The sequence below is a fragment of the Colossoma macropomum genome, unplaced genomic scaffold (genome assembly GCF_904425465.1).
Source record: "Colossoma macropomum unplaced genomic scaffold, Colossoma_macropomum, whole genome shotgun sequence".
Lineage (NCBI taxonomy): Eukaryota > Metazoa > Chordata > Actinopteri > Characiformes > Serrasalmidae > Colossoma > Colossoma macropomum.
In genome coordinates this window covers 22,320,380-22,333,048 of record NW_023494788.1, presented here as the reverse complement: position 1 = coordinate 22,333,048, position 12,669 = coordinate 22,320,380, and the positions used below count along the sequence as shown (strand labels likewise).

General features: G+C 37.8%; 1 protein-coding gene across 1 annotated transcript in view; it reads left to right on the top strand.

Moving 5' to 3' along the window:
- The window catches only part of zgc:66433 (uncharacterized protein LOC321250 homolog), a 56,170-nt gene that overhangs the window by 20,064 nt on the left and 23,437 nt on the right, over positions 1–12,669 (top strand). The window contains 4 exon segments of the mRNA XM_036568858.1: positions 5,603–5,748; positions 5,750–5,772; positions 8,023–8,155; positions 10,363–10,521. Of these exon segments, the coding sequence (XP_036424751.1) occupies positions 5,603–5,748; positions 5,750–5,772; positions 8,023–8,155; positions 10,363–10,521 (461 nt within the window).

The following is a 12,669-nucleotide window of genomic DNA, read 5'->3' as shown; positions in this document are numbered from 1 at the left end:
GCCAACACGACTGCGACATGTGATTCTCCCTAAGACAGGAGAGAGAGGCAGAGACAAAGAGAGAGAAAGAGGGACAGGATAGCAAAACAAGAAGAGCCCCATTAGATAGATACTGACGTCTCAACCACAGACGGAAATTAGAAAGCGATGGCACCGCTTTCTCATTCTGCTTCACGTTACCAGCAAGTTTGTGATATTTCAGATTAGATTCGTTACAGAATCAGTGTAAATGTATTCTTTCTTTCCTCGGTTTGGCTCAGCACTGATACTGCATATCGGAATGGTGCCATCTCTAAGATTAGAATCCCAGAGGAAATTTTTTATTGCTCACATGTTGCTCTTTGATGGCTCAGGAGACTTAATGGTGATTCTCCTGAAAATCTTTGCGGACATGGCATTATAATATAAGGAGACCAAGACGCACTAGAGCAGGTGTGCACAACTTCGGTCCTGGAGGGCCAGTGTCCAGCACAGTTTGGTGATTTACCTGCTCCAATACACGTGATTACATTCATCTGTTAATTGCCAGTCTTTTAGGGGGAAACCTCCAAACTGTGCTGGACCCTCCAGGACTGGAGATGTGCACCCCTGCACTAGAGATAAAGGAGAGACGAGAGTTTAGTTGCAGATAAAGATGAGTGCTGTTATTTTGGCAAATTTGAGCACAATGTATGACTTTATTGAGATCTCTGCTCTGTAGCTCAGTAGAAATGTCAGAGCAGCAGGAGGCCTAAGAGATATTACAGAGTCATCTTTCATATGGGTTGGTGTAAGTTCATATTTTGAATAGTAAAGCCTGGCAACCTGGGGCTGTAAGGTCCTACTGTTCTCTCTTACAGTAAAAGAGAAAGTGGTGCACACTCATTTTTAAAGACTTCCTATTTATGTTTTTCAAAGAAACTCTTCGGGAATTTTCCTTTTAGAAGTCTGTGTATGGTTTGTTGTTGTGCAATTAAGTCAATTTTGTGTTGTTTAGCCTTAAAAAAAAACAAAAAAATCGATATTAGTGTCTGAAAATAGTAGGGCTGTAACAATTAAATTATATTAGACAGTGGTGTCTCAATTAGATTCAATTTTGACATAACAAAATAAAACGTTGCTGAACTACACCAGTATGTGTAGTTGCTCTGTAAAATTGTAATTTTAACATTTTAAATACATTAAATAACAAAAATTTAATTGAATTGTGACCTTATTATTAAAATTCATTTCAAACTTAATGATATGTGCATAATTACAACCTGTAACTGAAAATATGTGCACGGTAAAAACAGTCACATATGAACACAAGGTACTTCTTATTTTTACTATATCAAAAAATAAAGTCGTATTGAAATGTCGCTGCATCGTATCAAATTAAATTTAGATTTTTATGTATTGTTACACTGCATTTATAGTGTCCCAATCTAATGTTCTAGCCACAAGCTAATATGTTAGCCCCAAGCTAACATGCCACTTACGGTACAATGCAATACGATACAATAATACGCTGCGAAATTACATTATATAGACTCAGCTGTACTCATAACCCAATGACAACAACTCATGATCAGGTTGTCTTGAGGTTTTTGGCCCTGCAATTCTATTAATTCTTAAAGAGCTACTCTGAAGGACTCTGAAACGTAAGTGGCTGTCCTGGGTTGTAAACTGCAATTAAGTTGTAGTCCAGGTGTGTAATTGGATGTGGGCTGTTGTTTAGAGTCGCAGTGAGATGTCTAGCGTCTAAGTATGGCCCTTACCACCACACGGCAAGCCCTAATTAGGCTGCATGCCCAAGTGTTCAGTAAATGAAAGACTCGCCCAGCTGGTAAAGGTCTTCATCCCATGATTGTGTACTGGGCAGTGCTTTCTCAGCTGCCACTGGCTCTATTTCAGTAGAATAGGACTGACCTTTTACATTAGATTTGCCCTTTCAAAACCTTTATTATTAATAGCACATTGTTTTCGGATAATGATGTAAATGACCGGCTAAATAATGCACATGCTACATTATGTAGAAATGAGGAAGCAGATAAAGCAAGAATTGCTTCCAGATAGATGGACGGATAGAAGGACTTCACAGTATATTGGCAGGTGATATATTATTCGCTGATAAATTTTAGATGTAATTATTATTGTTAGTGCAGTATTAGAGTTATACTACATTTGATTATCAAGGTGACCTCCACAATAATTCTATAATATGCAATACAATGTACAATAAATATTGTGTACACTGCAAAAAATAGTATCTTGTCAAGTATCTGCCAATATAGTGAGATATTTTTTGTACTAAAATGACTTAGGAAAAAAAAAAACATAGAAAAAAATGTTTGAAAATAAGTTAAATAGTCTTAAAATAAACTTAGAACAACCTTAGCAGACGAAATATTGGATATATCGACTATATTTAAGATGAATTTACTATTTTTTTGCAATGTAAAGGTCTAAGGCACCTAGGAACACAATTTAAAACTATTTATTTTGGTGTTTTGCTTGAAAAAAAACACTGTATAACATTAGAATAAATGCAAACAAACAATTTGTTTTAACATATAGAACGACTGATGAACCAAACCCGGTATTAACACAAACAATCCTGGCCTTAGAGGTTTGGAAATGGTTAAAACATTGACACATGTCAAATCACTATTTTTTGCTTGAATGTTATTTGTATTTATCCCAATGTTAGTGTTTATCTGAGCAAATAAATGTTTATTGATCACATTAATTCCTTTTTAAACATTTGTCTTTTTGTAAATATCATTTTCTTATGCTTGCTGCGTTTCATATAAGGCTAATAGTGTGAACTTGTTTTAAAATGATGAAAAGTAAAAAAAGAGGGAGCTTTTGGTTTCATTATTGGCCTCAACAAAGGGATAATTATCGATTATTGTTAATGGCCCAGAAATATCTCGTTAGCTCATCTCTAAGGGATGTTTAATATATAGCACTGTGCAAATAAAATAGACCACCCTTTCATTTATTTGATTTCCATTCAGAACATCCAGGGAAAAAAGCATAAAACCGTATGTTTAACGGAAAATTACACAGAGGCCTGAGCAACAAAATATAACAGCTTTTTGTTCAGTATTTATTACAGCATCCATTTTTGCAGGAGACTTGCTTTCAGCTTTTCAAACAAATCTTTGGTTGCATTTTCTGCTTCTCACGATCCGAGTACAAACATTTATAAATTATGAACCAGCCCAGAAAACCTTACTCCACATCACAGAGCTTCAGTTTCTGTGTAATTATATGATAAATGTATGTTCACTGCTTTTTTATGACGCTGAAATTTGAATATGTTTTACTTAAAAGGGCACTTTGTAAGTTTTGGGGATTTGGTGACCTGTCTGGTGGAAATGTATTGAAAATGTAATTGCAAGCAGCATGCAGAAGAAGTTTCAAGTTTATTTGTCATTTGCACAACATGTCAAGACATTCATGCATTGAAATGCTTGTGGCGAGGCTCAGGTAATCACTCTACAGAAGGTAAACAAAGTAAAAATAAAAATGCAAGAAAATACTGAAACTGAAATATTCAATATATATTATATTATATATAGTATATATTAAATATACACAAATATAGAGACAGGAGGGACCTGTGTAAGGAGGAAAAAAACTCTGCTATGTACAAATATGTTTATATTAAACAAAGGATAAGGCATAATCTGTAAATAATATATACATTTTAAAGTGACTTAAGTGACTCAGTGGTATTGTTATTTAAAGTGACTTAGTGTTAAAGTGTTATTGTCCATAGCAGTAATATGATATAACAATACTGACAAAGTGAGTGAGTGAAATGGTGGTTAGGGAAGGACCCACACAACATTCTGTGTAACCCACAGAATATTGTGTAACATGGGTTGTGTTTGGACCCCTTCCCCAAGTGGATGAATCTGATAATTGTGAGCGCTTTGAAAGCGTATTCAAAGAGAACTCAGTTAAAACTTGGTGAAGTACATGTTTTCTGAAGTGAGTGAATTTCTGTTGTCATCATATCTTCATCAGCGTGATGTTATTTTGCGTTTGAGACCTAAACATCGAGCTGGACCTTCTTTGAGTCTGTGGATGTGACATTAATACATGAAGACGTATGATGTGGACCAAAAAAACTCAAAATCCAACCCAACACCTCTGACTTATGAACTGTTATATCAGGCTGTGCAGGTCACACCATATTTTAACGTTATATTCTCGAATGACTCACTAATGCTACTTCTTTCAATTTTAATAAAAAAATTACATAGTGCAGCTTTAATGGCTGTTTTGGCTGGAAATTAAACAGCCGAAAGTGTGGTCTCTGATTTTGCGCAGTACTTAATGAGAAATTTAAGCTTTGACCTGGTAAAAACACTTAAAGTTCGAGTTCCATTTGCGTCTCGTGCCATTTTAATGCTCCCACCAGGAGGACTGTGGTTAGGAATACAATAACCTGAAAGAAAACCACAGCAAACCAAATAACTCTTTAATATGGAATCAAGAACTCCCAGTGCTAAGAGACTTACCACACAACCGGTCAGCCAGCTCACTTTATCACAAGAAATGTAGCACTGGCCAGTTCTCAGGAGACTATTGCAGTTTTAAACCTCCACAGGGTTCTTTAATGAAGGTAAAAGGCTGTAAAACCATGGTACTGAGAATTTCCACAGGGGTGCTAATGTTAGCTGAACCACTGGGATGCTTTTACAGCTGCTGAAAGGAACAAAACAACCCTGGCTTTATTAGCAACTGATGTTAGATTAGCATTCTATGCTCCCAGGAGGGAATGAATCAAGGTTTGTCAATGATAGAGGTTCTTAAACCTGCAGTATGGGAGTGTTATTATGATGAGAATGTGAAAAGTTGAATACAAATTGTCAGTTTAAAGGGAAATTCTGCAATAATTAAATGGTTAAGATGTAAACGAAGTCATTCAGAGTGGTTTGAGGTGAAATGGTCCATTCTAGAGAAACTTTCCAAGTCTGAATTGATTGCAGTGGTGGTGATGGGAACCAGATGTCTGAAGAGTTTAATGCCTCTGAAAGTTACCAAAATAGTGTGCAAAAACATTTTGTTCCCCCGATTTTTCCACTATTGTAGTATTACTACATCTAAAATTGTTTTGGATAGTAAATAAAATGTATGTATGTAATGTGCATTGTAGACATTGCAACCCCTGGTTCCCATCACCGCTGCTACAAAGAGATCTGAAATCTGATAAGTTTCTCTATAGCATTTTACATCACAGTACTCTGAAAAACTTTGTTTATATCTTAACTTGAATTATGCAGGAGTTTTGGGAAATCAGTGGAATTCCCCTTTAAAAAGGCCCACTTTGGTCCTTCACTTCGGTAAAAGACCTTTTATTCTGTTACTAATGTCAGAAGAACTGATTTTATTTATTTGAATTCTTTGAGTCTCAGACCACCACATGGAACTGAGTCCAGTATAGTGTTTCATTGTTTACATTGGACAATTGACAAAATGTTGACGCTGTTGTCAGGTGGTATTTGCTTTTCAGTATTGGATACAAATATGTCAATCAATCCTGCAGCCTGAGTTCTCATTTAAATTCCTGCAGCATTGTGGTCTAAATGCCTTAAATAAAACTGCATGTATTTTTACCCACCAGGGAAAAAGAAGTCCAAATTCCAGACATTCAAGAACTTCTTTGCGAAGAAGAAGAGGAAGGAGGCTGCAGCTCCTGTGGGGGAGAGTGGGTTGAAGTCCAGTCAGTCCAGTGATGATGTTAACACTCCTGAGCCGACCCCCTGTGCACACTGAGAAAGACAGTGACTCTGGGTAGGAGGATGATTTTTAAAACCAGTTGTCTCTGCATTGTTGTATTGTACCACTCTGTGTGGTGCCAAGTAATGTGTTAGAATTAGCTCACTGGGCCGATGATGAGGTAAAACTCTACATATCGGACTTTCATACTTTTCATATGCATATATATATATATATATATATATGTGTATATATGTATGTGTGTGTGTATATATATGTTGTCCTTTACATTGAGTGTGAATTTCATGTTGAATGGACCAAAAGAAGTGGCCGAAAATTCCTTCTCCTGTAAAGTTACTATTTTGGAGATACGAGGTTTTCTTCCAACAATATATATATATATATATATATATATATATATATATAGAGAGAGAGAGAGAGAGAGAGAGAGAGAGAGAGAGAGAGAGAGAGAGAGAGAGAGAGAGAGAGAGAGAGAGAGAGAGAGAGGTAATTTGACAAGTCGACAAGGGGTGCCAAAAATTTTTATACATCTGCATCTGCCACTTAAGCCCACAGCAGTTTAGCACCGCCCATCATGCTGAAGTCATATTAAGTGTTTCAGCCCAGATTACTTACTAAGTGAGATGCCATACAGGGACAGGGCAGGGAAAGAGGTCATTTACTTAAATCTGTCCGGAAACAGCCTGTTTAGTTCTAAGGGATGTAGAGTGGTTTGGTCATAGTCATGTAAAAGTGAAATAGAACTGATTTTGGAGTGTAAATACACAAGAATGTCATAAACAGACTTCAAGAAAAAGCTAAAATACGAGTGAATGTTAGATGTAGCCTCTGAGATATATTTTCTCAGATATAACTGTACTAATCCACAAAATAAAGACAGTTAACAGTGCAAAGATCAGTGGGTCTCTATAGCTGAAACTGAGGAATCCTGGAGTGAGTTGTGTTCTGTTATTTGAGGAATGCAGTATTTACTCAAGTTATAGCTTAACCTGCACATGCAAACATTAAAGCCATGTTTCTGCTGCATCATCAGTAACAGCTAAACATACAAAAACAGCATCTCCGTAGGTTATCAGTGCATGCATTAGTCAAGAGCTTGAAGCTTTTGCACCACAGCACAGCAGAGTAGGGTAGACTCAACTGCACTGCCACTTTCGAGAGGCTTCCAGCTCCATGTAAGGCACATTTTTGTGCTGAGTTCAGATGTACAGCAGGGAATTAGCCAACGCTCTCCCGCTGGCATGATCAGCTGTATAATAAACACACTGTTTTTCTATGTGAGAGGGTCAGAGCGGAGTGCTTTGCAATCCGAGGAAACCACTCTGGGCTGGGGGATGGGGAAGGACACGAGGCCAGATATGTATTAGGCCAAAAAGCCATTGACTGTGCAAACAAAATATAGTACATTTATGAAGTATAATTACACTTTTTCATAGAGTTTTTTTAAGTTTATGAAAGAATATGGAAAATCTAGTTAAATGTGATTATATTTTGAAATGCAAATATTCTTTTTTTTTCATTTAAAGTCCAAAAGCATACATTTATACTCGGCCGTTTAGGCTGCACTCCAACCCGTACACTTGTATTTTACAAATTTAAAGGGCCAATATAATGGAAAACCACATGTATACATTGTCAGAGTTATAACATATCGTTCACTCCCCTGTCCAAACAGTTCATATATGAAAACTAAGCTGCTAAAACAGCTTAAGTTCTTTGTTTTTGTGATGCCACAAACCTACACATTTACACAAAGTGCATCTGCCTGTTTAACCTACAGCATCTTACCCATTTACATTGAAGTCATAAGTAATGTTTTTGCCTGGAATGCTTTTTGAAAGTGGTAAAATGCAGGACAGCCAATCAGAAAAGAGCTCATTTACATATATCAGTTTTAAAGGCACAGTAACAAAAAATTTACCTGATTAATTGCAAAGGTCAAAGAGAAGTTTAAAAATGGTCATGAAAAAAAATGAAGTATGATTGGTTTTGGATTATAAACCCACACAGACATCATAAGTAGATTTCACAGAACAAATAAAATACAATAAAAATATAAGATGCAGGCCCTTTAACGGTTTATATACCTCAGTATCACCCCAAACATCTAAGTACTTTAAAGAGCCTATAAAAAGCATATATACATAAATGGAATGTGAAATGAGTAGTTTTTCCTGCTTAGTTTATTTAGACTGTATAGATGTTTACATTTACATATTATATCAAACTCTTTTATTTCAAAGACAGTGAGGGAATGTTGATTTCCCTTGATACAGACCATTTAAACAGTCTTTCTTTTCATAGGTCCAAGATCAACATGGGGAACAAAGCTTTGTCGCATGACAGCGTCTTCGCCTCCGATTCGCCCTCTTCTGAGACTAATGAAGCTCTCGGAGCCTCTCAGGACAGCATACACGGGAAAGTCAAATCTCTGCAGGTATTATAGAACTTTCTAAGTGCATATGCTTACTTTTTCTGCATTATACTTCATAGGATTTTCCACCTGAGAGATTTATGTTTGTTTACCTATAAACAGTTAGTGTCCTAACTAAGTCCTGTGAGTGGTCGTTCTCATGTAGCTGACAGAATGGGCTCAGATGTGTCCAGGGTGTGTATCTCCTCTGCAATCCTCTTCACTTTAATCAGTATTAGACTTGGCACTCCATTGGGCCTTGGTATAAAATTAGCAAGCCTGTACATAAGCCTCTAGACACAAGCTTGATGTGTGTGGTTTTGACATCTTGCATGTAGCCCAATTCGGACAGAGGAGAGTGTATTCAAGGTGACCGATCAGAAAGAGACCAAAACAGACTAAAGAACGATCTGAAGACATTTGTCAGAGTAATTTAGCATCTGTATCATTAAACATATCACTTTTTTGGATAAAGGATTTTAGTTTCTCTGATAGATTTTTTTTGTATAGACTACATCATGATTTATAAGCCTACTTAAACTAATGTCTCCGTCTCCACAGTGTCTGCTGGCATGAGCTAAATGTGACTGTGGAGGTCTTTTTATGGTGGAATTTGGTCTGAAATTTATATCACAGTGATAGTTACTGTACAGCTGAGGATATTTATTGCATAGCATGTGTAATCAAGCATTTATGATCACTTCAAAGGGTCAAATGGGAAGGTGGTGTCTGGTATATGTGAGAATTGGATTTGTTACTTTTGATCCTTAAGCTTTTTAACTCTAAGATTATTGCACCACTGTAATGAAACCTTGTCTTTCATTCATTCATTTATTCATCAATTTATTTATGTTTAGTTAATTTTTGTTAATAAAAACGTTATATATTTGGGGGGATCTGCAAGCTTATATTTACAGTGAATAGAAAAACACATTGGTCTATGGGTCGATGAATTGAATGAAAATGAAGAGTTGAGAACACATTTCAGACTTTTAACTGACTTGGAGTTTAGAGTAAAATCGTTTTGCTTTGTATGACCCTATACTTTAATTATATTTATTTTATTAAAACAAATGATTGAACATTTCCATTTGTTACTACTAAAACAATCATAACACTACTGAAACTTTACCAAATGTTTCGGTAGTGACCGTTCTGTAGTGGCCATTTTAGCCAGTTTTGAGCATAATTTAGAAACACTGACTGACAAACACAGCTTTGAACAGCTGTACACATAAAATATTTTCATTAAAACACAAAAAAGTTTACTAATTTAAGAAAATACGTGTTTCAGTAGTGACAATTCTTAATGTTACACACTGACTTTCAGACTTTGGGACACATTTACTTCAAAACAATGGGTTTTAACTGCCCACTATGTGGCCATCAGGGACAGGGATGCAGTCTCAATTCCTGCTCTAAAATACAGGGGCGTGGCTAAAACAAGGCTCCGCCTATGGACTAAATCTTTGTGTTTTGTGAATGACTCAGTGTCTCAGTGAATGCCTTGGGTTTAAATGGATTATAAAATGATTCTTGTAAAAACTGGTCTGAATATTAATTGTGGGACCGCAGGTTGAACTAATGTGGTAGAATGGTCTATACCAGAGGTCACTAATAGGCGGACCGTGGTCCAAGTCCGGACCCAAACGCTGTCCTATGTGAACCTGGACCTATAACCGATAAACCATGAAGAATTATTTAATTTCGACGGGGTGGTCCTATTTTAATCGGCGAAGCTTGTCTAGCTTTTACAGTACGGCTTTAGCGGCCGGGAAACATCGCATGTGTTGTAAATATGACACGTGACGCTACTCAGCCAATCAGATCTGTGCATTACGATGAGCACTGAGACCCTGAGAGAGTGACTCGCACACGGGAGGGACGAGGCGAGAAGGTGAGGGGGCCGGCTGCAGACTCTACAGGCAGTCGGAGGAGAAAGTGAGTCCGAGGGAAGTTATTTCACATGGTGTGCTCTGAAAAGAGAAAACTGACAATAAACGTTGTTGAAATATGACTGAATTTACTTTATTTGATTTGACATTCAGTTGTTGACTACATAAGGTGTTGATATACGTACTAGGCTACTTCAGTCTACTGTTCATGCCACTGAATCATGATGCAAGTTAGACTTTATGATGTTCCTTATTGAATTTTAATTAAAGACCCCTGGTCTATACAAATCAGGCAGAAGATCGATGCCTTCATAGAGTTAATGTTTTGCTCCACAGCTGCAGCTGAAGCAGGCTATCCGGCTGGGCTCTCCGCCGGCAGCAGTCTCCGCAAGGAAGGGTGAGGATGCCGGGACTCTGTCGGAGGATGATGGCCTGCCCTGCAGCCCACCAGAGTACACCACCCTCCACACCGTTCTGGCCACTTCCTCTCAGAGGGTAAGGCTTCCTGCTACCACAGCTGCTCTCTGTAAAAGTATTTAAACAAATGTTTTGTTTGACTTGATTTTTCCTCTTAACACAAACATAAGGCATGTTTCGTGTCAGAAGCAGGGATGGGTGTTTTAAAAAAAATTATTATTTAAAAAAAAAAAATTCTAATAATACCACCACAACAAAAAAAGTATAGGACTCTTAAGTATAGAGGCTACCGCAAACTGGGTGCATCGGGTGGACGTCACTCAGCACCTGAATATTGCTGTACTATGTTAAACCCAGACCCAGACGCAAATAATAGTAACCTAGTAGATGATTTGCCTTGAATTACACAACGAAAAGTGTCTGAAGTCTTTGAAGATAAACAGATAAATGCCAGTCGTCTGTTTTCACATTATCTAACGTTACAAGCCTAGTCATTTCACATGTTTGAGATTGTACCTTTTCACTGAAAACAGCAGGTTAGTGGAGTGTTTGTTAGCTGATACCAAACCTAATGAATTCACTAAATGATATCAAAACTATTACATGAGATTCATGAGTAGAGTGTAAAATAAAGCTTCCTTTTCATTGACGCATATCTGTGAAGCTGCTTATGTGCTGTAGCTGTGCTTTGTACCTTCAACTCTGGCAGCACCGCACCGTGCATTTTCTCCAGTGTGCATTAGCCTTTAGCCAGCTGCAGTAGTCCTTTAATGCTTTGTGCGGTGCACAACTCCCAGTTTTCTCTACTCCTGCCACTGGAGTCAACTCACTTTTTCTTTTTTTAAGACAGCACCAGAGCCACAGATACAAAGATACAGCCAGGGTGCCTGGTGAATAATAATCGAGTGGAATACTAACTCCTTGAGCCAATAACGGCGTTACGTGTGGAAAACGTGGAGTCGACAGCGTTGAGGAGTTGACTCCAGGCATTTCGACTCATGTCTTTGGTCAAGAGTCGAGCCCATATGAGAGTCAAAAAAAGTCTTTTGGAGTCAGCTTCCCATCTCTAATGCTTTCTTTGACATAAATTGAGACCAAAACGTAAGACTCTGTCTCTACACTGTCCTCTGGTGGAGAATGGAGTTTTTCTTAAACCCTTAAATGGCCAGGGCCTGTCGGTGGGCCCAAAGATTTATTACAAACTTCTTTGACCTAAGAATAGCTCAGTTAGTTTGCAATGGAGTCCCTGTAGTTGCCTTGGTATGTAATAAGCCTGGGATTTAAAGGGTTAAATATGAAACTGTGTAAAGAGAAGCTAATTGGCATGTAAAAAAATCAAAATTTACTATTAGATTTTTAAATCTTTCATGATCATTTTGAAAACTCTGCCTTATCCCTACTTTGGCATTTAAGTTTTGTGCTGGAGCCACAAAGCTAATGTTGCTAATAAAGAATGTACCCCAAAAATTAGCAACCTGCAAACCGCATACCTAAATCACAGCCGCTACGAAATGCGTCCAGTTGTTGAATCATCTAAAATACTTTTTCTGTGGTTTCTGATGCTTTATGACAGGCTGCAATTTAAAAAAAATTGACAGAAGTTTTATCATATCATATGTTAATGTGGCAAGATGTGTGCATACATGTAATTTGTTTATTTCCTTTAAATTTTATCTGCTGTGTCTCCACTGCAAACTGAACTAGAGTTCTGACCTCATTGGCCTTATTAGTGGAAAATGCTCTTTGTGTTTTGTAGTTCACCTTCATCACAAAAGCTACAGATTTGTAGTACTGACCGGCACCTCACAGCATTTTCTAGCATTTGATTGGCTGAGACAGAGTGTATACTGTAGCATATCATTATCTTTATCCTTAGCAACACACACTGAAAGTACCCCATGATCAGTGCGTTAGGCGTCAGTGGTCAGGCATGTGAGTGAGTCAGGCTCCCGGCAGCGTGTGATAGTATCTGACATCATGGGGCCTGAGCGCAGAGACAGGAAGCTCCCTGCTGAGTTGTCTAACTGGATTAAGCCTGGTGCTTGTCCTCACTCAGCTTTGGGCCCTGCTCCTTGTACCTGTCTGCTCTCTCCATTCATGTCCTTCCTGTCATGGACACTGTGTCCCTGCCTGCCCTGTGTGGCTCACACGCAAGCCAAAAGAGAAAAGCTCACCATTAATTCACATCAAAGAGCACCGTACTGGTGCTACATTTAGGCTGGTGTT